General features: G+C 50.9%; 4 protein-coding genes across 4 annotated transcripts; 1 reads left to right on the top strand and 3 right to left on the bottom strand.

Moving 5' to 3' along the window:
- Positions 1–1,112: 1,112 nt before the first annotated feature.
- Positions 1,113–6,521, bottom strand: BJX68DRAFT_62197 (ubiquitin-binding TORC1 subunit KOG1). Its single transcript, XM_071049505.1, has 6 exons — positions 5,975–6,521; positions 5,381–5,896; positions 2,292–5,329; positions 1,912–2,245; positions 1,530–1,867; positions 1,113–1,482 (listed from the first exon to the last, which is right to left on the bottom strand). The coding sequence occupies exons 2-6, from the start codon at positions 5,855–5,857 to the stop codon at positions 1,293–1,295; spliced, it is 4,377 nt and encodes a 1,458-aa protein (XP_070900244.1). The 5' UTR covers positions 5,858–5,896; positions 5,975–6,521; the 3' UTR covers positions 1,113–1,292.
- Positions 6,522–7,694: 1,173 nt separating this feature from the next.
- BJX68DRAFT_235114 (S-adenosyl-L-methionine-dependent methyltransferase) lies at positions 7,695–9,361 on the top strand. Its single transcript, XM_071039843.1, has 4 exons — positions 7,695–8,097; positions 8,144–8,273; positions 8,323–8,449; positions 8,505–9,361. Exons 1-4 carry the CDS (start codon positions 7,930–7,932, stop codon positions 9,283–9,285), a joined length of 1,206 nt encoding a protein of 401 aa, XP_070900243.1. The 5' UTR covers positions 7,695–7,929; the 3' UTR covers positions 9,286–9,361.
- Positions 9,362–10,712: 1,351 nt separating this feature from the next.
- Positions 10,713–12,490, bottom strand: BJX68DRAFT_235113 (phosphotransferase family protein). The gene has a single exon (XM_071039842.1). The coding sequence runs from the start codon at positions 12,401–12,403 to the stop codon at positions 11,126–11,128; it is 1,278 nt and encodes a 425-aa protein (XP_070900242.1). The 5' UTR covers positions 12,404–12,490; the 3' UTR covers positions 10,713–11,125.
- A 1,936-nt stretch (positions 12,491–14,426) lies between these two features.
- Positions 14,427–16,218, bottom strand: BJX68DRAFT_62179 (uncharacterized protein). The gene is made up of 5 exons (XM_071049504.1): positions 15,673–16,218; positions 15,346–15,607; positions 14,936–15,301; positions 14,786–14,875; positions 14,427–14,706 (listed from the first exon to the last, which is right to left on the bottom strand). Exons 1-5 carry the CDS (start codon positions 16,137–16,139, stop codon positions 14,470–14,472), a joined length of 1,422 nt encoding a protein of 473 aa, XP_070900241.1. The 5' UTR covers positions 16,140–16,218; the 3' UTR covers positions 14,427–14,469.
- Between the last annotated feature and the right edge of the window lie 9,775 nt (positions 16,219–25,993).

The raw sequence follows: 25,993 nt of genomic DNA, 5'->3' as shown, positions 1-25,993 counted from the left end.
GTTCGTGGGGTGCACGTTGCGACTAGCAAAAGGAAGATATGATATAGTATCTTCAAGGCAATGATTACTTTTCCTAGCTGGTATCGGCAACGGTTGGTTCAGAGGTTTGGAGACCACTCGTAAGGTACATATATGTTAGGGCTATATAGCTAGACTCTCAACGCCATCCTTCCTAACAGAAAACAGTTATCCAACCATCTGCTTGGGCCAAGCTATGTTTGAATATTCATCACATACCGCGTAGCGCCCACTCTTCTTTCTTCCCAGAAGGCCAGCCTCATCCAGCACCGACGTATAGGCACCTCGTCTCATCCCAGCATGACGCGCGCTCGCGGCCACAGTGGATTCCCTCATCAGCCTACAACAGGGGCATTATGCATAATAAGGGCACCATCAACAGGCACGAGCGTTAAAAATGAAACCATGAGGTTGGAGATGAGTGACAGACAACGCGCTGGCCCGCGACATGGTGGCGCCTTCCTCGGACTAGACTTGCCCTTTCCATCTGGACTGGCTGGTGGAAGTAGGATTATGTACGGTAAATATTTCAGGATATTTATATCTTTGGTGCTAACTCGGGCGTGTGAGTGTAGGAATGGGGAGGGGAGGTTGGGATGAGTTGGCCTGGGCTTCGGCGAGGCTGGAGATATACTGGAGACGATCCACCCGCCAGAACCCACATTAGAGACGCCCAAGCGGTACGAGAAATCCAGCATACTTTAGCCACTATCAATTGACCCAAAGGATATACATCAAGAGTAAAAGATATACCTCAAGAGTAAATCACCATGAATTATTACCGTCTTACCAGCCAGCCAATTTATACCTATTAACACGTAGCGGCAAACATACATAACGAGGCCGTAAGCGTCTGCATCCGAATGAGAGAAACAAAAGAGGACACAAAAGAGGAAAAACGCATATAGCTCCATTCGATAAGTGACATGTCATCGGATACCAGCACCGGACCTGCATAGTGCTAAATCCCCAGATCATCGTCCGTCTCCGTCAAACGCCAGAAAATGACATGCGTCGGTGGTCAGTAGGGTCCGTCATTAGAAAGTAAGATAGAAGAGGATACCATAGGTATGTAGGTAGGTAGATAGGTAAATACCGGTCTGTGCTGAACTAGTCAGGGAGATAATAGGGAGAAGAGGACAAAAGACAAAAAGATATAAGCAGATATCCACCCGAAGACAATGCGCCATGTCCGTGATGTAAGTAGGTAGAAAAAAGGATACTAAGAGGAAACTGAGAAAGCGTATATCAGTCTACGCCATTACGTCGTACGTCTAGCAGTGCACAAGGTTGATGTGGTGGTCGTTAAGTGCCGCGCAAGCGAAGAGGGTGCGGTGCGGATGGAAGGCGGTGCTGGCGATCGGGGAGGAGCGGTTGTGATGTAGGAAGCTGGAGTAGGGCTCAAAGGTGGAGAGATAGCTGCCGTCGACATTGTATGTCTTGACTTCGTGGCGGTTGGTGCCCCTATACGCGATTAGGAAGGTCAACAAAACTCTTAGCGGAAAACATACACTGTGAAGACAGGCGCGTGCTCGTGGACGCTCAGGGTGCGCAGAGTGTTTGTGGTGGCCGTGATCTTCGAGAATGGGACGTCCATTCGTAGATCCCACAGTCTGACTTCGCCGTTTCGACTGCCAGAGACCAACTCTCGCAAGCCGCCTCGTTGCATGTGCACGTTGGTGATCCACTGCTTGTGGTCGCGCCACACTTTGACCATTGCCGCTGTAGGCTTCATGCGCTGGTCGAAAACTCGGACGGCGCCGTCGCCGAATCCAGCCACAAAGATGTTGCCTGCGACTTGGTCCGACGTCAAGGAAGTGATACATGAGCCTGACCGTGCAGGAATGTCCTAACAAAGTCAGTAACGTCTACCACTCTGGTCGAGTGACTTACATTGGTGCAAACTTCGGTAGCTGCATTCCACACTCGAATCACCTTGACGTCTCCTGCAACGAGAGCCTTACCCTGACCCTGTTGCCAGTCCATAACAAGGCCGGCATTCCGGTTGCTCGGGATTAGTTCAGGCAGTGCTCGGAAAGCAGTGACAATTTCAACCTCTTTCGAGGATTCGTAGTTGCGAAACACCTTGAGAACGCCATCCGACGATCCGGTCATCAGAAGTGCCTGGTCATCCTCGTTGATGTAGCGAACTTCGTTGATCTTCGATCCAGCGGGATTCCGGTTGGAGAAACGGTTAAGGCGCTTCTGCCTCTGCCAGTCCCAGATCCTAATAAAGAGTCAGCACAATCCTGCGCAATAGTCACTAAACATACGCGATGGTATCCCCATCATCGGCAACGGCGATATGATCTTCAAATTGATGAAAGCACATCTTCAGCGGTTGACTGCCGTTGGACAGAAGTGCAGCCGAGTTATCCCAGCGGCTGCTCCCCGCCCTTCCTTTCAATGGCTGGGTCTCCGAGATGATCTTCTCATTGCGGCTGCGCCTCCAAAGACGCTCGTTGTAATCCGCACTGCCGGGCTCGTCGGGCTCGTTGGGTTTCATCTGGGGCTCCCGGAAATACTGGGCATGGGTAAGAAAACGTTCATACTGATCGTTGCAGTGCTCGCATATCAATTCGAGGAGTTCTGGGATTACCTCTGTGGACCAATCTAGGAATCTGCTCATCAGGGGGATGTTTGGGACCACCGACGGGTCTCTGGGACCAAACCCTCGGGATGTGGGGACCGGGGCCTGCTGGTAAGTCGTCGCAGGCGCAAGTTGATCGTTGACTTCCGGGGGACGGGACCATTCGGGTGGAGCGCGGCCGCGTGGGGTGGCGGGAACACGACTGCTCTTCGGGGATGTAGGGGACTGGGATGGTTGCGATTCGCCCTGTGCGCCGCCAAACGCGAGATTCTTCAGTGAGGCTGCGACACTAGCAGTCCGCCGCAGGCTCAACGAGAGATAACCCTCTTGTTTTGGCGGCGCTGTAGGGGGAGTAGGGGGTGGGGCGGCCTTTTTCGGATTCGGCTTTTCTCGAACCTGTGACTGTAGCTCTACTCTGCTTGAGAGATCCATAATTTCCTTTCGAATTCGCTCAGTTAGCGTAGCCATCGGGGACTGTAGTAGGGTATAATGCATGAAATCAACAATCATGCCTGCGTCTTGGGCAATGTCAGGGTGAGGGTCAACAGAAAGGATCAAAAGTTGCTTCCAGATGGTTCCGAAAGTGGTGTCCCGAGACATGGGCTGTGTCTTGTCATTTGAAGCATCCGGCGCACTCGCCTCATCGGGTAACAGCGCGCGAGGACCATCTTGGCTCAATTTGCGGTAAAGGTTTTGCTTCTCTTCCTGGAGTTCTTCGTAGGCAGCAACCAGGAACTTGTTCTGATATCGTTTGACGAAAGTCGAGAGGAACACCAATAGCTCTTTCCTGACTACGACGCTTCCGTCCGCCGACATGGGCAGGACAGCGAGGGCCAGGCTCTCTTCGATTTGTGCCACCTGATCCGTCAAATCTGGGATACCGAGGAAAGTTGTTAGAGCGTGTAGCATTGCGGCCCTTACTTCTGGTACAGGGTCAAAGTTGAGTTCGCATAGTCTCGCCGGTGCGGCACATCGAATGCCCATCCACTTGGCTTCAGGGAAGTCGGACCACAGCATACTGATACAGAGGCAAGACCACTGCCGCAGCAGAGGGTTCTCGACATCCATCAGATGCATCAAGCATGACTCGAAAAGCTCGGATGACAGGCACACGTTTTGGCCCTGGGGGTAGTTTTTGCAGAAGATTGAGACGATAAAGGCACACATAGCTCGGTGTTCGCTAGCGTTGCCCACTGGGATTGGCGAGGAGGGATTGAGAATTGAGATGAAGTAATGGATCCCGTTGTCTTTCAACAAGTCATTTTGGACTGTATGATCGACGGCCATGATACGCGCCCAGATAAAGACCATGACAGGTTTCAACTCTTGAGCAGCTGACTGAAGAAGCTTGACGACATACGGGAATATACCAATGCTCAAAGCCAGGTGTACAGCCCATGGACCGAGATCGAGAAACTTACTGAGCAGAATCAAAGCTCTTAACCTGTGAGCCTGACTCAGAAGGACCTGCAGAACAATCGGGAGCTGGTCCGGCGGGTTCTTTTCCGTCGGCCCAGAGGACAGGTACACTTCAAACGCAGTGAGTTGCTCTGCGAAGAAAGTAGAATGTTGGTACTCGTATTGCCTTCGGCCTTCCTCGTGATCGATGAGAGCGGGAAGTTGCGCAAGAACCATCTCTACCGCCAAATCCCAGCTCTTCCAGAGCGGGTGGTTATGCGTTTCGGGGAGTTCTGGTGATGAGATTGGTGTGCATTTATATGTGCGCATGATGCGTTCGCTCAACAAAAAGTTCCGGAACAGAGCAGCAACCATGAGATCTTGGCGAAAGAGTTTCTTGAAGAGAGCCCGCGGCAAAGTCTTCCAGGCTATCGTATCTGTAATCGCGGTAAATATCCAATTCAGCTCTCCAAGTGGGCTCCTGCGGTCCTGTAAACGGCCGGGTACTCCAGATCCGTCGCCGGCGGTAGGCATTTGAAGGGGGTTTTGAAGGACAAAGAATCGCAATGCGATTTCAATCGGTGTTGTCAGGCAAGATGTAAACAGATCTGCCGGAAGATCCGGATTCGTCGGAAGCGATTCGTTCTTTTGGCACGCTGCGAGAATGATGCAGTCCCCGTAGCTCTGGACAATGGCGTTGGGGTCGAGCTTCTTCTGATCCAAGTTCTCCTTCTCGTGCTTCTCTACAAATGTGTGGAAGTTGTGAACAATATTTCCAGCGTGAGACACGTCAAAAACGAAAAGACTAGGCCCGGCCAGCCATTGCTGCAGGTCATACAACGACACTGGGATATACTGCGTATAATTCTTGTTGAACACCCAAATCTCGCCAGACTGCGTGGGCAAAGGAACTCCGTGACCGTTATAATGGAACAGCACTCGCTCGTCTTTGGCATTGCGGCGAAGCGACACGCAGAACTTCTTGGTCTCGTCCACCGACGGATCAAGATACTGCTTGTACCGTGTTCTCAAACTGAGGGTCTCGTACTGTTCCTGCAATTTCTTCCCGATCTGCTCCATTAACTTGTTGTGGCCGCCTCCGGTAGTAGATGTGGGGTCAACCCAGCACTCGAGTTTCGCGGTGGGATTCGTTTTGACAACGTCCGGAGGATCGACACCGATATTCAAGCATATGGCTAGCGCGGCAGAAACAGTCTTCAAGCGGTCCTTCATGCGCCAATCTTGTGATGGCCAGCTTCCGACGGGATCGCGCGGGATACCGTTCGTCTCGTGTCGCTTCTCCGTAAAGTACATGTAAAAATTCTAGAGACAAGTCAGATCGCAGTCGAGGGTTCATCCCAGCTGCCCGCTTACCGAATGGAGAACCTTAAGGTATTCGCTCGAAGTGTACTCCTCTTGCCACCCGTGTCGCATCGCAAAGTCTTCCTCCTCCTCATTGTCGATGATCAGGGGTTTTTCGAAGCTGCCTCCACGAGGCCCATAGTCACTCCTCGCCCTCTTCAACGCCGCCGTCGGCCGCGCGGTATCCGATTCTTGACCTGATGCGTATCGAGAGCTGTTCTCGGTTGTCGAAGCGGAGTTTTCGCCAGAGGAGCTCGTGGGCCGACCGTTTGGAGGTTGTTTGTGTTCGACATTGGTTAAGGATCGCTGGTGATGACTGGTAATGGGATGAGGGGATCTTTCGCGCGGCGGAATATACGTTTCTAGGTCGGGGCCAAATGCAACACGGACCGACTTCTGGTTGCTCCTTCGCGGCGGGTCGGCCTGAAGACTCGAGGCCTGTTGCGGCGCTGTGTTTCGTTGCTCCATATCTCTAGTTGGGTCCCTCATGGTAAATCGATGCTCATGGTGTTCATCTATCGTCGTCGGCTAAGATCCAAATCATTGTTAACCAGCTCGATCTCATACAGGGGCGCAGAATGCCAGATTCGACAGTGGGGCGCTCACCTTATCAGAAACTCAGCGCAGACACCGGATCCAGACCGACCATCGTCCCCGGGATGAGGATCGAGATCAGAGGCAAAGAACGAGCGCAGACCTTGAAGTGAAATGAATCTGAGACGTGGATTTGAGTCGACCTTGAAGCTAAACCGCAACCTCCGCCTCCTGTTGCAGCTTCCGAGTCACTCTGATGAAAGTTGGTTTGGTCGGGCGAGAGGTGAGCTTGCCGTGAGCCTTGGCACTGAGCTCCGGAAAATCATTCCTCCAGCTGTTACATCAGTCGAGTTTAGTTGTTCTCTGTTGCACAGGCTAACATCACATGCTTGGAATTAGCATATTCTTGCGAATCTATCGCGGTATCCCCTTAACATGTCTGGCTAGCAGGAGTTATGAGATCGCCAGGCAGGAGTACGAAACACTGAAGGCCGGAGCCTCTCGAGAGACTGAGGGACGGTTATTGTCGGCCGCTAAGCAGGAAGGAAGGCCAAGGATTCTATAGACGTTCTCGAAGGCTGACGCCTGAGCACCCATATTCAACTCGGTCAAGTATCCTGAAGAAGCTCCGAAGCTGGCACCAGTGCCTATTATTATCACGATTCGGTTACTATAAATTGCTTTGCTTGCGTCCTTGGTCACGTGCTACTGTGTTCTTTGATGATGGATGCCACGTGATGTTCCCCAGCGACTCGGAGGGGTGATCAATCCATTGATTCCACCCGTCTCGACCTCCATGAGATCTGCAGCTATTCCGAGACTGAAGTATCTAAAGGGATCAGCGCAATGTAGGGGTATCTTATTTCGGGCCTGCATACCTCGATCTTTGCAACAGTGTCCGACTGCCAGGACTCGTCGGCTTGTGCGCTCACGTCAATGGATCACAAGATTCACGCATTCTTCATCGAGGACAAGCTGAATCCAATGAGCAAGGTTGATTAAGCGGATTGAGAAAGACCCTCAGTTGACAGAAATCATCCGAGGAGCTGGGTCCCCTTACGTGTCTGCTTCTCCGTCGCTGATGGACGACTCTCAGAACCGCCTAGCCTCTGTACCCGCCTGAATCTGGCCACAGAAGGGATGTTCCATGTTAGTTTCGGTTCCCGACAGCTTCAACTGAAAAGATGTTGAGCTGGTTCGACGTGCGACAATCCGGCCGCAGATATTCCCCGAGACGCCTGGGTCGAAGTCCCTTTCAGCCTCTTCCGCTAACATGAGTCAATACCGAAAGGGATTCCCAAACGAAGGTAGTTTGAGTATATGAAACGCTCAGGAACTTCAATCTTTGTTATACCTGGGGATGGGAGTACGTATCATGATTGTATATGGAAAGACCGGCAAATTAAGCAGCCTTGTCAAATCCCCGCAAATTCGTCCAATCGGTATCCCGGTCATGATCTGCTCAACCAGCCGTGCGGCATTGCCGATATCCAGGCCAGTTGGCAATGCGTTGCGTCCAGTCGTTCATGTAGGTGGCGGCTCGACTGCATCATCACCGCGCCCTGCAATCTTGTTGCTCCTGCCACATACGGAGAGTTGCTGCCCTCCGACAATGGGCTATAGGCTTTTGGTCTAGAGTTTCTTTCAAGTAAAGTTGCGGCCCCTGTTGTGATTAGCACCAGGGAGCTCTGACCCTCATGGTACAGGGCCGCGTCGTCAATATCCCCGGCTGTACCGATGATTGGCTCAACGAATCTGCCTGCTCATTGTTCTGACTAGGCAGCAATCGCTGTAAATGCTGCATCTTTCAATCGCACAATCCGGTTTGAAACTTCTGCATCCGCGCGATATACTGTCGCACGGGCTCGGGCTGAGGTCACTTCGGTCCCGGAAGTATACCCTCAGTACCATGCACCGCCAGCTATAAACAGACGAATCTCAGGCTGTACTCCTATGGTGCACACATATCGCACTTCCTAACAAGCAAGAACTTGAACTCAACGTTTTTATTTCCGCCTGTCGCAACCATGCCCGTAGTAGCCGACCTCACCGCTACCGTGATCTCTGCGATAAGCACCCTTCCACCATTGGAAAGTATTGATCATGGCGAGCGTATGCAGCTCCTTGACGCTGTCAACAAACTGCGAGATACGCTGGAAAGGCCCCTCGACAAGGTCATGAGAATTGGCTATGCGGTGCGAGAGCTGCTCTTGTCTGCTGGCAAAGCTAATTGTGTGCAAGCAATTTTTGCTTGTGGCTAGCCGCATCGCCCTTGATATGGGGATATACGAGGCCTTTTCTGCTTCTCCTTTGCACGAGCTCACCATCGCGGAGCTCACTACGAAGGTGAAAGGGGATGAAAAGTTCATCTGTGTGTTCATCTTGCCTCTGTAATCCAACACTTTTGACATATGGCATAGCCAGGATAATGCGTCTCCTTGAGGCCCACGACTTTTTCGAAGAAACCCGCCCTGCAAACTACAGAGCCGCTCCCCTGGCTTTGGCGCTCAGAAAAGGCACCAACATGGCAGAGAACCTGGTCTTCCTGTACGGCCAGCTCTTTCTTGTTTTATCTTCTACTTCGCCATACTAAGTGCTACAGCAACGAATACTTGCTTATCTCGGCCAAGCTTCACGAGTTCTTCGAAGCAACCGACTACCGGAACCCCGAAGATACATACAACAGCCCCTTCCAGTATGCTTACAACACGGCGGAGCACTACTTCACATGGCTGGGCAAGCGCCCCGAAAAGCAAGCGACGTTCAACGTTGTAATGAATAGTGGTCGCGAATGGGAAAACAACTGGTTCGAGTTCTATCCTGTCGTTGAGAAGCTCACCGGCGGGCCTCACGACCCCGAACGAGTGCTCGTCGTCGACATTGGAGGCAACATCGGCCACGAAGTGGTTGCCTTTCGCAAGCACTTTCCAGAAATCCAGGATCGCCTTGTCCTTCAAGACGTCCCCGCCGTTATCGATGGCCTCTCCGGACCGCTCGGCCCCAACATCGACGCCATAAGCCACTCCATGTTTGAACCGCAGCCTATCAAGGGCGCCCGGGCCTACTACATGCGAACCGTGCTGCACGATTGGCCTGATAAACAGTGCCTCGAAGCCCTCGGACACATCCGTGATGCCATGGAACCGGACTCGGTGTTGTTGGTGCATGAAATCCTCTACCCGGATCGGAAGCTCTACGGTCTCGAAGCAACTAGCACTACGGTGCTTGACTTTATGATGATGGAGGTGTTTTCCTCGCTTGAGCGGACGGAAGCACAGTGGTTAAATCTCGTTGAACGCGGCGGCTTCAAGATCAACAAGGTATACAAGCCCAAGACCGAGTTTCATTTCTCCCTTGGCTTGTTCGAGGCTGTAGTGGCGTAGTTAGCATATTAGTCAATATCATATCTTTCTCTGCACATTTCAGAATTCTTTCTCCCGCTAAACTAATCCTCATAATCTACCACATTTCTACCGGCCTCGCGCGGTGAACTGGCACTGTTTACTCCCCCCTGGCGTTTCCAACCAATATCCCGAACGAGTCAACGCTACGGGGCCTAGTTCAATGCGAGTCGTCGACATCGTCGAGTGGTCTCATGCAGATTAAGCTTTCCTCGAGCTTTGCATACCAAGCCACACAGCCCACTCAGATTTCGCTATGTTGTCTCAGTTCTCGCCGGCCGGGAATCGGTATCGGTATGGGAGCGATATCAACCAGCCTTGTAGCATTCTGAGTAACTCCCACTATGTATGGCGGGTACGAAACGAAATGCCTTCCATGTTTCTCATGCTCATTTTATAGAGCTGGCTCTGACCATGACTTCTCTCTTTCCCATGTCGCGGTAGGGTATATTAGTCGACGCTCATCCAGCTCGTCAGCATGGTCTGCAGCGTTTGCTTTGCGAATCAAATAACTTCCGTTGTAGCGGTTTATTTACGACTACTATTACAGGGGTTAAGCCTTATCTCAATCCTTGCATCATTTAGGACAAAACTGGACCGGAAATTGAATTGAGATTATCGAACGTACTTCGCGCTCGGAGCAGAGACTACAGTCGCTACAATGCTTGGTTCTAGCGAAGTCTCCTGCTTTTCAATATCAACCACGGGTCATAGAACATGGTTGTCTCATCATCAGCACAAAAGCAGGCACGCCAACTTGGAAAGGAAGAACTGTATTCCTGGTTCGTACCGCATCTATCACACGCGGTTACGTACCGTACCTTGCCAGGATTGATCTAACAGGCAGGATGGGTAGATCTCAATTGCTCTTGGTGGATAATAATATACTAGAAGTGAGTGAAGTAGATGGGCACAGGCATCGCTACTCGCATTATCTGCGCCAGAGGAAGCTAATATATAGTGAATAAATAAGCCTACTACTTTGAATTTTGCCATTAAAGTAGCATTAGAGTAGTAAACTACTAAGCTCTTTTCCTGTGGTCCTAGATTCTCCCACCGTGCTTCTTTGGACTCTAGATTACCCCACGAGTAGAGCCGTAGACGCATGGATGTCATCTCCGAAATGTAACGTTGTGCCTTACCCCTCTATTACCTGGGATATAAGATCCTGCGGTCTCTGCCCTAGAGAGTAGACTTTGGTAACTGATTATCTCCCCTACATTGAGAATTGCAAACCAGCTCCTGCATATCAACCATATCCAAAACAGGACTTGCTGTTTGTATTCATAAGTGAGAGTGTAGCATCTCTAGGCTTCTACAACTCCACCTTGCCATAGACCCAGGCCGGTCCAGACTGCTAAAAATCAAGTCTTAGTTCCCCAAAATCCAGAATCTGGCCTTCTGACGAGTGGGATTTCGCTGGCGGGCAGGCTTCCAGTGGCGGCACAGCAATCCCCAACTAAATAAGGAGGAGTTAATGACTTGGGAGACTAGTTTGAGGGCGCAGGGAATAGGGTATGTGACTATAGGTCATGCAGGACTGCTGGAAGTACAAGGCTTGAACTTGGGTATGGGTTGGGAAGAAGGACAGTGTAGTGGGATAGGTGCCTTGATGCAGGTTTTTTATTCCCTCTGAAGGGTCGTTTGCTCCTGAGGGTTTCCCCTGTACAGTAATGCAAATGCGGAGGCTTGAAAAAAAAGGAATGAGTTGAGGCAGGGTATTCCTCTCGTGGACTCTTCCAGATTACTGAAGCTTTGGGCACTACCTCTGAATTCCGCAGGAGGTACTAGGTGGTAGCACTGTGGACCCATGGGATGGACTTCAAACGCCGGCTCCCAGTAGCTTAATCGCTTCTAAAACTATTTCTGTCGACTTTTGGAGGTCCTCCGAGTGTTGGGCCTTGTTCTCTGGTGCCACATTCTCAAACCACCAGGGCGCTATATTGTCTTCCAATCGAGAAAGAGACGTTGCCTCTCGCCAATGTTGGTCTTTGATGCCTTTTCGTGGAGTATTCATTCCATGGGCCTCGAGCCTACTCAGATACGCTTCGTAAAAAGCATCAGTCCAGTCGCCTTCATTTGCCACGGCGTCATTAACAAATTCATCCAATTCAGGGAAAAATCCAGCAAATTCAAAGTCAATGATACCAGTGATCTTTGCGTGATCTGCAGAAATCAAGACGTTGCGTGGAGAAAGGTCGTAGTGTGTAAAGAAGAAACGATTTTTCTCATTGCTTATTCCGAGCTTCGGCAATTGGATGGCCATAAAGTCTCTGATAGGAGGGATTAAATGCCTGTTCCCAGCAAAAACCTCGAGTTCCTGAAGCTTCTGGAGCCGTGTCTCGAGCCTCACTCGGTAGTACTGAAGCTGGCTTGTGATGGGCTCGACAACTTGGACACCAAACCCAGGCATGGTTGAAGAAGACGCAATGCGTAAACCGGCAACTTCTAATGAATGTGATTCTTGTTTCTTCCCGCGAGGAAGTCTACATTCCAGGTTTCCAGCAGTTGCCCGAGCAGGGAGTGCCTGTCTCCAGCGGTAGACCATGTCCGCCAATTGCTCGCCGACGACCTTGAGCTTGTCTGTATCCAGATTCAACGTCGACAGAGGAACTCCAGGAAGTCGAGTCATCAGGATCCAGCCCTGGAGCTGTCCGTCGGCTTCGGAATCAATGGCGAGTTCCTTTGCTGCCAAGGTCCCCGTGGCAGTCAACCTGTGAATGACGACATTCTTGCTGTCAGACCAGGCCAGCGGCCTTGGTGACGGAATTTCGGGCACGAAATTCTCCAGAAGAGACAGGCAGGACACCTCGTTTTCGCTTTTCGTCTGGTCAAAGAACTTTCCGTTTAGTTTCAAAACTAGATCATTCACAGCTCCGTTGCTCAGGCCGTGGAAGAGCAGGTCGTCGGGAACATATATCTTCAAAAAGTAGATGCGATTGTTGAATGATTTGCCGTGCTCTAGAGGATCGATGGCCAAGATGTGGCATCCGGGAACAAGGGAATCAATTATGCTGGTGATGGTTTCGCTCGAGAAATACACCCCCTGAGTTGGGTGGGTTTCTGGAGTAGTCTCACGCCAACCTAAAGTGCTTTCCATGAGGGCGGTGTATGGTGGTGTAGAATAAATGCTTCAAGAAAGGTAGAGCAGGTGATGCATGGGAAAAGGGTAAGAAGGGCGAGAAAGGACAGAAGGGGATGTGCAAGAGGAGGAAAGATGTCAATTAAGGTGGAGCCCCTGTAGATTACCAAGCGAGTGAGTCACGTACTATAGTAACTAACTAGTCAACCCTACTGACCTGATTACTGAGTCTCTGTGCTGATATCTACTCAGTGAGTCTGAGCCTAAGCGCTCTCATAGCGGCGGCAGTGGAGACAGGAAATCCCCACCCCCCAAGCATTATCCTGTCTATATAGCTGCATATCATGAATCAACACAAGCGTAGGGCTGGCTAGGTTGGGAGCCATGGTTTATTATACTACTAGTAGAAGTGCTAACTAAGAGATTTAGGTAGGAAGGCTAGTATAGGGTACTAAGATAGTAGCCTTCAGAAATAATAGGTAATAAACGGAGTTCCTACTATTATAATAGTCTAGTAATTTATAATATAATGCTAAAACTAATAAGGGTTTTATTAAAAGTAGTTTAGCATCACTTGGTATTAGTGTTTAAGAAATAATGAAAGACCATAGATGGTGGCAATAATTCCTGGAAATACTATAGCCCATTCAGTCAAGATTGCAATAACAGGGTTCATGTTTTCATGGTGTTGGGCTAGGATAAGAGTATAGGACTTTAGGTATCTGCTATTTATTGAACTTTAAAGTGCCTTTAATACATGTTTATAGCAGTTTCTAAGAGGCGTGTCCACCAGCAGAATCATACTCCAGGTGCGGATACATGGTAGGCGTCTGTAGCAGGGTTATAGAAGTAAGAGCTGGCTTTTAGCACTAGCATTCGAGCTGGGGAAAGGTTAAGGTGAAGGGAAGAATGATAGGTACTTACTTTGAATGGTGGATGAGTTTCGAACTGTTGATGAGCATCTCGATAATAGGGTACGTAGATGTTAAACTATAGTCTGTCATTCGACTCGGAGACAATGGGATGTTTGCCGAGTTCGCGAAGGAACCGGCAAATGTCACGTTGGAAAGATGAAATAATTGTGGAAAAGGATTAGGTGGGTCGAAACCACGGCGAGCTTAGAGAACCGGAACGGTTGGAAAAAGGCTTAGTGGTTTGTACCAGGAGATCAAAGCGGGAGCTCATTTGGTTCCTGTATGTCAGCTTGCTGCAGTCCAGATGGTGCAAGGAGCGCAGGGAAGCCTGCGCCAATCTGCGCATGGCTATGCCAATTCCACCTCTCGATCGGTGGAGATGCCTGCGTGCCAAAAGGACGCTGACAGGGTACCCGTGGTATAGATGCAGGGCTAGAACTAGGATATCCTTTCGCAGCGGGCTTACTCTTGTGCCAGTGCTGAGAGGTATGTGCAGGACCATGTTGGCATCAAGCTTACAGACTATTTACCGAGTTGAAGCGGAGTGATGAAAGACGGATATTGCTTTGTTTCAAGCAGGAAATGTCGTTCCAAATGATCTCGAGGCAATTGATGTGCTGAATTGTCTAACAAGCCTGGCAATCGCAATTTCACCCGGTCCTAGTCGGGAATAGACCGCAGCCAGCAGAATAAATCTTATTCGCGGGCGGATGCCACAGGACATGTTGACGAGTTGATTGAGCGTCAAATCAAGGAAGGACCTTTAGTGGATCAGGATTCTTTGCATCGAGCCGACGGTGTGCCCGCCTGACTCTGGTTTATATTCTCCAAAAGGAGGATCCAGAGGCTGTGAACGGTTATCAGTTTCGTTAGATAGAGTCTTCGAGGCTGGGCTTGATATGTAACTAGTATATGTGTTTATAGTCTCCTCCAGCTACTAGTACTAGGTACTACTTTTATGTCGAGACTCTGGTACTCTGCAGACACGGCACGCTACGCTTCGTCTTACCTACTTGGATCGAGCCGAGCCATCAAGGCCATGGTGCCAGATGGCGGTAGGTAATCAAAAGATCCGATTGTCGCACAGAGTATATAGTGATTCCGAGAGTAGAATCCTAAAGAAAGAACGAATACAGATATCGTGCGGATGGTGACCAGATCCAACACCCCTTATTCCGGAACTCGACCGGGGAGCGCCGACCAAATCGCCCGAGTCGCAGCCTTAATTCTCATAAGAGCCCCTGGGGAATTTATTCTGCGAAGGACTGGCGCCAACGATATAAGGAGTGTGCAGAACGGAACACTATAAACAACCAAACATGAAATTGTCCTAAGGAAGAAAAATGGTCCATCGGATGAGGGTTCCAGGATTAAAGCAGGGGTTAATACAACGGGAATGAGGGGCATCTGATAGCATCAACGTGTCAGCTTTTTTTGAAAATATGTTCGCGATATACAAGAAGAGCGGGCACGGCGGTCAACGTACAAGTAAAAGCCACGCGAACATGACTATCTTAGAGCGTGTACCAGTGTTGGACTTCTTCTGAAACTGCTTCGCTTGGATGAGTGTGTCGAGCTAGTGATAGTGATAGTCAGCTCGCTGTCTGATGGGAGGAGAAGCTAAGCGAAGCCTTACGCTGATAATGACAGCCCGACATGTCCGGAGCATACCCGTGACCTGTGTCTTGCAGCCATCGATGACGCTGCTCACCCAGGTGAGGCTGTTAATCGCCGCAAAGAGATGCTGTCCGTGGCGAAGCTCATTGCAAGTGGCAATCATCTGGTTTATCAGCTCCTTCTGCGCAAGGAATACAGTATGTAGAATTCCGAGGTCCCTTTCCAGGTCCCCTATCTCGTTCACCAGAGCGATATCGCCGCTCTCGTCAAACACATGTTCCAACTCGGACTGGCCCATCCTCTTTAGGGAATCGAGCAGACTTGATGGCTTGCCCTGGGCGATTCGACTCTGGAACACGTCGGACGATGCCGTGTATTCGGTTACCTGAGTACGTTAGCATAGTCCGGACCGCTGGATAGAAACTGTACCATCTTTTGGATCTCCTTTTCGATGATGTCGAGGGAGCCGGAATCGAATATTGGCTCGCCGGCCGCGCCGCAGACTGCAGCGACGGTGTTCTTCACAATAAACTGAGCTGAATCGATATAATTGCTTGTCGCATTCACCGACCCTGGCTGTGGACGTTCAGGGCTGTAAGCTCGCGGTGGAGTCGTCCTTGTGCCCATGAGTATCTTTCGTTGCCGACCAGGTTCCGTGTTGTCTCCTCCATCGGATATCTTCTCGAGAGACCTGTTCGTCCATTGAGAAGCGTTAGAGCCTTTCGTGACTGACCAGACGTGAGATATGGCACTCACCGCAATGCATGCAACCCAACAGCAAGATGCAGCGTCTGCAGCATAAGCATAAGGGACGTCTTGGAATACTCCAAAGAAACCTTCAACCTGGTCGTCTTCGACTTCCTTATAGACCACCGTATCCGATCCCACGCCGGTATACTTCCAGACCCAGTTGTCACAGCGACCGGAAGCTTCACCATCTTTCGAATCTTTTCAAATTCCAGCCCGCATTTATCCAGTATCTGCTCCGTCACTTTCACCAGATTATCCGATGACGAAAGGCCACCATCGTTATCTGATCTCTGGATGACTTCACCGACGGACACGAGGACGGATGCGAAATTGTCGAGCTCACCGGCGAGTTCCGTCAACTCGCTTCGGGCGTTAGCGATGCTGCTTCCGACGCCGTGGAGGGTTTTGGATAACTTGAAGCCTGCTTCGGCGAGGGCGAGGATACCTGCGGCTAGGCCGATGGGTTCGGCCATTGTGCCGCAATTTTCGACCGGGTCTCGAGATCCTTGAGAGAGGTCTCGAGAGAGAACTTGGGAAATTCCAGGAGAGGGGCATCAGGCGTCAAGCTGGCCAAATGGGCGCCGTGTGAGCCTTGCAGCCCACGTCATGATCCGGCGGCTACATGATTGGTGTGCGATCCTGCATGTAGGCGCTGAGCTTTGTGGGGTGTGGCTGAGCGCTCAGCTGATGCATTACAGGGCAAAATACGACCATAATCTCAAGTCTGCCATGCCTGTGTATCTGAATCTAGTATGCGGACTTGTCGATGCTCAGGAAGTGGGGTGATCTGGTGACTTTGTAGCCCTAACTCGGGCCACTTCTTCCCTTCCATTCCGATTTTCGCCGGCATTCTATACATGTTCACCGTGATATATAGAGCTGAAGATTCACCATATCCATAAATTTGTCCTGCTTCTTATTCCCTCAACAGGATGCGAATTGAAGCCTGAACTTACATAATCAGAGCCCTTAAACCGATTCCACAACCTTCCCTTTGCGAACAAAGCCGTGAATACTACCAACAACGCCAGGCTGCTAACCTTGCTAGTGAATGCCCCCCGTTTGCAAGCCTGCCTGACCCTCCTCTTTAAATAGGGTTCCTTTTGCCTTTAAAACAATCGTCTACATTTCCCCCTCCATCCTCCCCATCATCTTGTTCTTTCTTTTTTTCTGCTAGAGCTTCTCAACCCTCGTACATCTTCAGCATCCTCCAGATATCCCAGACATAGCAAGTTTACCGGCGCACCTCTTACGGGCTCTCATCCTGCTCACCTATACGATTGCTCATGACCTGATCGGGAAGTAGCTACCGCGTTGGCTGATTGAGACATGTCGCTGTCGCTTCAAAAGGTCGATGCCGAGGACGCTGTGAGAAAACCCGGCAGTAGTTGGCGAGGTACGGAATCCAGACGCTGTCGACGGGCTTTTGCTGACCACGGCACTTCGCTTCTACCACAAAAGCAAAGCCGATTCCATCTTCATCTATCGACGCGGAGAATGTTAGACTGGCGTTGTCTGGATAAAAGATTCGCGCCCAACACTCCAGCCTTCCGCTTGGGGTAGTAGCCAGTCTAGATATACAGATAGTATCACCGCACGGCCTTATTCTAGGTCTGCTATCTCGAACGAGGCAATTTCGTGAAGCGTGTTGAGGCCGCAGATAGGCCGTCTTCTTCCTGGCCCGGTGACCTGCCTCTCCCTCTCTGTGGATGGCTTGGTGGCAAGGTGCCGTTGCTTCCTGCCGCTGGAACCAACCGACGAAGAGTCGTTCAAAAGCGAGCTCTAAAAAGAGCTCGCAATACCTTCAGGGGTGCTGTTACTGGCCTGTCCCTAGGGCAACCTCTGGAGGGCTCTGAAAGAACAATCCGAAACGCCGACTCCGGTGCAGATTGACTGTGGGAAGCCACCCGTTTCATCCATCATCCATACTAGTAAAGACACCGCGAACACGGCAACGGGGGCACAATCGCGCCTCATAGCGGCGGTTAGCACACCGGCACAGTTGGCGGGCCCTCGTACCGACTTGTCGATATTCGGCACCACCTATCGTCGATCGGATTCACATGTCGGTGTCTGGTTGGAGAGCTCCTGGCGCTTGACGGGGTTAATAGCGGCGCACGCTGGCGCCTCGCCCGAGGCTTGCGACCAATTCGATAGTGTGATGCACAAGTGAGACAGAGCATTCACGGGGGAACTAGACTTGGTAACCGTCAGGATAGTCAGTATTTACTACGTATTGTGGAGCGGCTATCCCATACCATGGGAAATGGTCTCCGCCAAAATGGTCCCGGAGAACCGGACATCCCGCCTGGATGACGTGACTGGCAACGTCGATACGGCCCTGGGCTGAATGGGCCAAGGTCTGCCCGACACGTCTGCAACATATTCGCGCTTGAAGGCTCTCGCCAAGTGGCCAGGTCCTCGGCGCTCACGAAGAAGTCCTTCTATCTGGACAGCAGCAATGGTGATAGTATAAGGAGCGGAGACAAGGCAAGCTCGACTTTCCGCTTCGGGAGCCATCGAAGCCCATGCTGGAGATTGTCCGGGACAAGGTCCGAGATTGTTTTGATGAAGTGACGTACGTCTAGTCCACATGGGAAGAAAGAGCAGAGTCAGCCCATAACCATCAGGTATGATGTGCGGGCCATGAAGCTCAAGTCGAAAGAGGCCCGATGGTTTTGGAATTCGAGAAACTCTTGAGCGGACTGCCGGGCACGCATAAGGAGGAGGGGGGGAATGTGGCCAACAACTTACAACGGTGGTTGCCCCAAACCCTATCATTCGGCTTTTGGCGGGTCTCATGAGGAATGAATTGTGCTCTCAACAATTTAGGGCTGGCGGCGTCTCCCTGCGGCAGGGTGCAGTGAATAGCTGTCACGACTGACCTTAAGCTGTAAGCCTTGGGCTTACCGAGACGGAATGGCCGACGTTATCCTCCTATGTCATCCCATTAATGATGAGACAGTCCTTCCAGGTATCACAATCGGCAGGACAGACCAGCCTGGCTGGAGACGGAGTACGTGTCCTTCTTGAAACCAAAGAACTTCAACAGCTGGCCGAGCAGTAAGAAACCACGCCGTGCGGAACGCGGTTTTGGGCATCTCTCAGACGACAGGTCTGTGAAGGGTATAGACGAGATGCGCACTTTGCTGTCCGCGTGCGTCTTGCGTCTAGGAAAGCGGTTGGAGAAAAAGATTTTCAAGGCTCGTGGAACCTAAGATAAGATGAGGTTCCCTTTTGCCAAAGAAACGGAACTGCCTTTGAAGGAATATATCGAGCACAAAGTCATGTTGCTACACGAGGCAAACGTCTACGACGAAGGGAGGGATAGGCACAGTAAATCTGTGATGCATTAGAAAACCGCAGGAGCCAAGCCCAGGAAGACCACACATAGGCGAGCCAGACCAGAGCGTGCTTATTGTGCAATGAATGGACGTCATCCCGAGATTGACGTTTCTTCTTCGTTCATGCTATTCTGGCAAAGCCGGCCACTCTGTTTGGACGGTGCGTAAAAGGAGCCGCATGCGGCCATGGGTAATGAAATTTGTCCCGTCTCTAGTGTTTCTCCTGTTCAGTTCAGAACCGTGAAATGCGGCTGGTCCCTGAATCGAAGGCATTCAACACGTCCTCGTCGTCCATATCAACCATACTAGCGACCGTGGCACCAGGTTAGCCAGAGTACTCTCAAGACGCGCCCGTCGGTCTGAATCACATGCCCGACTACCACATATCGGCTATGATAATCATCCTCGCAACATGACTTATTCCCAGGCCGGGCAGCCCCTGATGGCCTAGTCTCCGGCAGAGCAACTTGGCATCGACTCGGAAGATGTGGCAAAAAAAGGCCACATGTACCAGGGTGAACCAGACACACTCCAGGCTTGCATCAACAGATGATAGGTGACCCCCAAGTCTGCTTTGGGCTGCGCGTCGGGGACCAGACCCATCACACTCGTTTACCTACTGAGCAAGCTAAAGAAAATTGGTCTGGAGAGCTAGGCTGAGCAATGGGTGGCAAGAAAAGTCATGCGCGGTCGGGGTTAGTCGATACAATCTGTCCGTGTATTTGCCGTCGGTGGAAAGCATACGACCCCATGGGTCTCCTAAAAAAACGCTCCGTGAACGTCATCACAGACATCTACCTTGACACGCGCTTGGCCTCTCTCCCCCTCACTGGTCCTTCTCACGGCGCTCGCAAGGATATATTAGGAGGATGCCCTAAGTTGCTGGACTTGGTATGTGGATCAACTGGGATGCATTAAGCTTACTCCACCGGTCTAGAGGCGGAAAAAGGCCCATTGGTTCTTCTGTCGTACCCGCAATTCGGTGACAAGATTGACCATGAATAGCAGACAATTTTGGAGAATTTGGTTAAGCATTTGGACACAAACTTTGACGTAGTCCTCCACGGCAGAACCCAGGAACTCGAGTCCACATGGCAGGTCTCCAAGGTAAGCGAGATTTTCATATAGACTGTTCATCATGGCCCGCATGCAGCCATTTGTTTCACAGTCATTCCTATCAATTATTTCCCTGGCAGCTGCAACGATTTCCCTTCATACTCCATTTTGCTACTCGGCACCTCGCCCATCAAGTATGAAAACACCACCGAGGACGGGCTTTAGGGACTCTTTTGAAAGCGCCTGTATCGGCATGGAGGCCGTGGGAGAAAGGAGACATCATGGGATGTGTGTGTCGATTCGTAGGTGCTAGCTAGCGGAAGACGAAGCTATCTAGGAAGCAGGCACGTGATCGGTAGCCTCAGGCCGTCACGCCCACACAGCCCCCTAGCGCTCGCGTGGCTGCTGCCCAAAATAGAAAACATGAAGCTATTCATAAGTCATACAGGTATCCCCAGACCACGTAGTTAACTACCTCCAACCAAGCGTCTCCTGGCGCAGCCCCTTCAACCCAAATCCACGTGCATATTCATATTATAAGGTTACATGCCATTCATCCATCATAAATCCTAGGGATTCCGTGACATCCTTCGTCAGGGATATCCCCTTATCAGACTTCGTGCGTGGGTCCTTCAAGATCCCATTCATCCATCGTAAATCCTAGAGATTCCATGATATCTTTCTCATCAGGGATATCTCGTTAACAGACTTTGTGCGTGGTCATCGTAATCTTCGTTGTATTAGTGTATCGTGGTTCGGATTGGGGTCGGAATCGGTCGAGGATTGGAAGGAGAGGTTAACGTGGAAGGTTTTTAATCACTCGCTTGGAACTATGGCATCGTTTTCAAAGAATAGAGTCTCCTTCCTCTTGTGGAATAGCTCGTGAATCATTTCAAGTTGATTGGGTGCTGCTTGATCGCTTCTTTAGTCGCTTGAGACATCAGAATCAGCTTGTAATGTGTTTTGAATTGGTTCTCGGGTTCTTAGTGTAGCTGATGCAGTTCCAAAGGGAGGTTTTGCTTGAATTATAGCAGAATTGAAGTCATAAAAGGTTGTGGCGTGGATAGAAGAAGTTTTCGCTACCCCGCGGTGTTGTGTTATGAGGATTTTCAAAGAAACTTGGAGTTTTGAATGGAGTTTTTAAAGGGAAATGAAGCTCAGGGGTCTCATAAAGCTGATAAAGCTTATAAAGACCAAGCAAGAGGGCTCATGACCTATCGGCATGGAGGCCGTGGGAGAAAGGAGACATCATGGGATGTGTGTGTCGATTCGTAGGTGCTAGCTAGCGGAAGACGAAGCTATCTAGGAAGCAGGCACGTGATCGGTAGCCTCAGGCCGTCACGCCCACAGCCTGCAACGAAACTGCCGCTCCTCAACGGCGCAAAATGGGGCCGGCGTCCCAGTCATTTATCTCCAAGAGAGTTTCGGACGATCAAGACGATTGACGAGGTAACTCGATCATCGACAACTGCAAACCTTTTAAAGTGTGGATTATCCCTGGAAACACCAGTGGCCGAACACCATGCGAAACCGGGCTCCCTGGGGGACTTTCATGGAAATGGACTACCACATACCGGTCTCGAGGTACGTGCCTTTGAACCTACAAACACAACAGGCACGAATCTCGTCGGACGGTTGCGTGATCCCAGTCGGAAAGGATCCGAAAAGACTAGTACGGGTTCGGACTTCTCTGATTCCACCGAATCTGGAGATGTCCAGCCAGGGGCCCGTCGGTTGATGTCCTACAAGACCCCTGCTCCAACGAAGAGCATACTGAAGCATGGGTTCGGTAAACCCCCATGGAGACTGGTTGCTCTGGTAAAGTAGCCTGGGTTTCCGATTGCTGCTCGCTGCCGGAATTCAGGGGTACAAAGGGATAGCAGTTGATGCTCACACCCAGCTTGTACTAGCCGGCTTTACGGTGCCCTTGGATTTGTTTGAGAGTTGCCAAGGCTATATCCTACATGGCCAAGTCCATGCAATAGTCCGTCATCCACCAGCCTACCGACGAATTTGAGCCTGGGATGGTTTACAGACTAACTGGGAATGGTCGAATCGATTGCTCGCCTCGGCACCCAGCAGGCCAAGCGAGAGACTCTTCGCGTTCTTCGCCGTTTCAATTTACGCCACCCCCTTCGTGATGACGAATTCGGCGTTATAAATAATGCGACCTCCTCGTTCTGCACGCGCCGGAAGGCCAAACGGACACTGAAGCCTGTTTGGGGAATCGCGTAGAATCCGAATGGCTGGGGCTTCATTTGGTTAGACACAAATGAAAGGACAGGGGGCTTCTCTTGCCAACCGCCATGGGGCAATGTCGTATACTCGGTCTACTGCCCATGACCATCGCGCGAGAGTGACTTACACTTTGACGAAATCGATGTTGGCTTTCTACGACTAAGAGCAGTGCAAGGCGGAATATCTCAACTGTATGTGGAAAACCACTGATCCATACTACTGGCATTCCACACAAGATTACAACCAGACGCCTCTATGATGCGGGTTTCGTGTCAGAAGCGAATCAATCCGGACAGAGTGTGCTCTTCAACAAATGTCCGTTATACCCGATTCATTCCTTTCCTCGTAAGGGGGGCTTTCCGCAAAGCCACTGACTGCCCTGACTTAAACACCTTGGCAGCTTATTGTCCGTCTGAGACCTCATCTCACTCTCTGCTTTAATCCACTCATCGGCTTTCACTTCATCGCGGTCTACAAAAGATTTGCTTAACTTATAGACCTTAGCAATAGAAAACAGTAATACTACTAACATGGCAGCTAGCGAGGTTCCTCAGCCCAGGCCCATTATTCCATTTATTTATACTCGGAAGCGAGCTGCACTTATAATAAGCATTGCGATAACCATGGAGCTCCTCAGGTAACTACCCTCTAAACGCCCTTTCTATTAAACTCACCAACCCAGTTCCAGAATACCCTACGGGATGGCCTTTGATAAGGATGGGGCCATCATGCTAGTGACCCAGTTAGGAAAGGTGACGGCAACTCGATCGTTGCTGGACAACGTCACTATAGACGCCCCCACTCTTACCTGCTGGCCTGGTGCCGCCGTTGTGCGCAGACGTCCGACCCACAACTCGTACGACGACGATGACTGTTGGTTTGCTGACAACTCACGCAAGGGGTTCCTGAAATTGTAACCGTTGTATCAGGGGGGAACACAAATATTGCGGTCTGAACAAGCGCAATGGATCGTTTGTGTGTAACGCTTTCTGCGGCTGGCGTCACAGCCTCTTTCATAGACGGCCGTTGCCGAGGGCATCCTTGAAGAAGGGGTAGATACTTGGTATGCTTTGAACTGCATATCGAAGCGCCAGCGTTCTCAAGCCCATCGAGTTTGGCGGAACCGCCGTGAGCGAGGACAGCCTCGTGACTGCCTTGGCTGCCGTCCGTGGGCCAATATACTCACTACATACAGGTTCACCATTAGAAGACGAAGAGAACGGGTGGGGAAAGCTCGCGGCTCGGCATGGCGCGAGGACGAAGCGAGCAATGCCCCGCCTGCAAATGGGATTTCCTTCGCCACCAGGATATGGTCAGACGGTATCCCATCAGTGAAAACCTCCGTAATAGTGTTCCTAGAGTGTGGTGGCGGCTCCCTTGGTCCCTTCACCGACCTTAGACCTTGCTGGGAGCCAGTATAGGGGCTCACTTCCATGTTACCATGTTATGCGTCCTCCGTATGAGACACTAGCGATCATAAACTGCTATAGGAGCTCCCTGTTCTCGTCACATCCCACTGAGGATGGCATATCCTTCCACACGGCCCGGGATGCCAAAGCGAGGGAGAGATAGCTACAGGGCAACATTTCCCATTTAGTGCGTTATGGAAGGAACGCGAGCGAGTACTACAGCATAATTACCACTGGTCGCTCTATTCCCATGTACCAACGGAGGCGGAACACCCGCGCAATGCACCAAATACGCAGACCCCAGAACCTCCATGTCCAAAGCAACAAGACCAAATCTCTCCGCTGCTTGCCGGAGATTACGAATGATCACTAATGGAGACCACCGGAGAGAGTCTCGCGCGGATTATCCATTTTGAACGTCCATCCGTGTCGCAGACGAGAAGCCACCCAGCAAAGCTCATATAGAACTCATACAACCGTCAGGTGGCTTTGCTTCCCTGAATAACTATATCGGTGATGACCCTCAAGCTATGGAAAATGACGTTGTCTTGTCCCTATCGCTTGAGGAGACGACGTAAGATGGTAATCTACACTGGGGGTTTTGTGTGGCTTCAGAGCCAATATTGATGGGGGCTGGTGATATGCATCCATCGTGGAGGCAGAAGAACACATGGACTCGGTGCATGTGGTGCCCAAAAAAGAAAATCAAGAAAAAAAGGGGTGAATGTATTCATGGTCTTGGTTCTAGGAGGGCAGCGAGTTCGCTGAATAATGCTTGGTGGCTTTCCACCCCTCATCCCAATGACTACATCGGACAACCTCTACCAGGTGATACTAATACTCGAAATCAATGGGATCACGGCACGGATCATTCCAGCCGACTATGCCCCGGTCAGATTCCTTGGGAGTCTCGTTCACCATTCAACAAAGCGCCTATGGAGAACTGGGAAGACCACATCGCAGAGCAAACTACGTCCACCCGGAGAAGTTACCGGAGCTTTGGATGACATGCACAGGGCTGTTGGCACCTTGCACAAAGCCATCATGTATCCAGACCGTGCGGAAGTTCGGGATTACCTCCAGGATTACTTTCAATTTAACAGATGGAGTTCGAGAACAGTGTCAGCAAGAGATGGACCAGAATCTGGCCGCTTACATACCGAAAGAGGTCCAGTGATGTGTCTTTGGGATTTCCCGATCCTGTCGGGGAATTTGAGGACAGGTACTACAGGGAAAATCAAAGGACACAATCCGCACTCGTTTTCAATGGACACCCAGCAAGAGTCAGGCCGACGATGATGTGCTGGAGTTACGATGCGTATCATTCTAAGCAGGATGATACCGCTGGACACCACGGATCGACAAGATCAACCGCATGTTTTCATGACGATGATACACCATTGTCTCCCCTCAGAGAATCTCTTGAGGTCCGCGGGCATAAAGAACTCATGTCTCTATTGAACCAGTGGCCGGTGTTGATTAAATCGTCGAGGCAGTGGGGTTTATCGTCAACGGGACCTCATATCACCATAGAAGACATGGAAAAGTCGGGCCGTGAGTATATCCTATCAACACCTTACTCAGGTTAATTGCTTGTAACTCAGGTTGGTTATACGGTTGCGAGCATCCCGAAGTTTATTACACCTCTAGAAAATGCACGCCCAGGATTCAGGTAACTAGGTACACGACCTAAGGCTAAACGGTCTGGACAGCCCAGGTTATATCCGAGGCGCAGATGGCAGACCACGGTGGGCGAAAGGCCTTGTGCCACCAGCCCGCATTTTGTGCACGTAATGTACCTGATCCGCCGTGCTAGTCATCTTGCAACAGTCGCACGCACAGGCAGAGTGGCCTGGAAACAGCTTTAGAGCCTGCAGATGAGTTTATGAAGGAACACCGATAATGGCGCCAGAAAGAACGGACTTCACAGCATCGAACTAGCTATACAGCTGTACAAACACCACGCGGAATGCCACTGACGACGCCCTGGCGGCTCTTGGTTGCACTCGATTTTGGGGTATACCATTCCATTTGTCGCGCAACTCCGTGATGTCCTTGTATCTTGCAGCCAGCGCCTGGGTAACGTCTGTAGCCTGCTATAGGAGCGGGAAAACGTCCTTGATACCCAAGCACTGTCTCTAGAGTCCTCCAGCAAGTCGCCGTACTCGCAGCAGATCTGTATACCGATGAGGCTGGTTTGCGCGCGTCGAGATTGCAGACGAAACGGAACATCGAGCAAGCTTCCAAAAGCCCTGCCACCCTCTCTTTCGCTCGTTCTCT

This window comes from Aspergillus pseudodeflectus (genome assembly GCF_044049435.1).
Source record: "Aspergillus pseudodeflectus strain CBS 756.74 chromosome Unknown BJX68scaffold_16, whole genome shotgun sequence".
NCBI lineage: Eukaryota > Fungi > Ascomycota > Eurotiomycetes > Eurotiales > Aspergillaceae > Aspergillus > Aspergillus pseudodeflectus.
This window is presented reverse-complemented; position numbering and strand designations above follow the sequence as displayed.

What these genes read in the sequence shown, in the direction of transcription:
- BJX68DRAFT_62197 (XM_071049505.1), bottom strand. Translation starts at nt 5,857, where the DNA reads ATGAGGGACCCAACTAGAGATATGGAGCAACGAAACACAGCGCCGCAA. An exon ending in ACCTTAAGGTTCTCCATTCG is followed by an intron (nt 5,330 to 5,380) that starts GTAAGCGGGCAG and finishes ACTTGTCTCTAG; the next exon opens with AATTTTTACATGTACTTTAC. An exon ending in CTACCGAAGTTTGCACCAAT is followed by an intron (nt 1,868 to 1,911) that starts GTAAGTCACTCG and finishes TGACTTTGTTAG; the next exon opens with GACATTCCTGCACGGTCAGG.
- BJX68DRAFT_235114 (XM_071039843.1), top strand. Translation starts at nt 7,930, where the DNA reads ATGCCCGTAGTAGCCGACCTCACCGCTACCGTGATCTCTGCGATAAGC. An exon ending in AGGGGATGAAAAGTTCATCT is followed by an intron (nt 8,274 to 8,322) that starts GTGTGTTCATCT and finishes CATATGGCATAG; the next exon opens with CCAGGATAATGCGTCTCCTT. An exon ending in GCAGAGAACCTGGTCTTCCT is followed by an intron (nt 8,450 to 8,504) that starts GTACGGCCAGCT and finishes TAAGTGCTACAG; the next exon opens with CAACGAATACTTGCTTATCT.
- BJX68DRAFT_235113 (XM_071039842.1), bottom strand. Translation starts at nt 12,403, where the DNA reads ATGGAAAGCACTTTAGGTTGGCGTGAGACTACTCCAGAAACCCACCCA.
- BJX68DRAFT_62179 (XM_071049504.1), bottom strand. Translation starts at nt 16,139, where the DNA reads ATGGCCGAACCCATCGGCCTAGCCGCAGGTATCCTCGCCCTCGCCGAA. An exon ending in GTCGGGCTGTCATTATCAGC is followed by an intron (nt 14,876 to 14,935) that starts GTAAGGCTTCGC and finishes CACTATCACTAG; the next exon opens with CTCGACACACTCATCCAAGC. An exon ending in TGTTCGCGTGGCTTTTACTT is followed by an intron (nt 14,707 to 14,785) that starts GTACGTTGACCG and finishes TGATGCTATCAG; the next exon opens with ATGCCCCTCATTCCCGTTGT.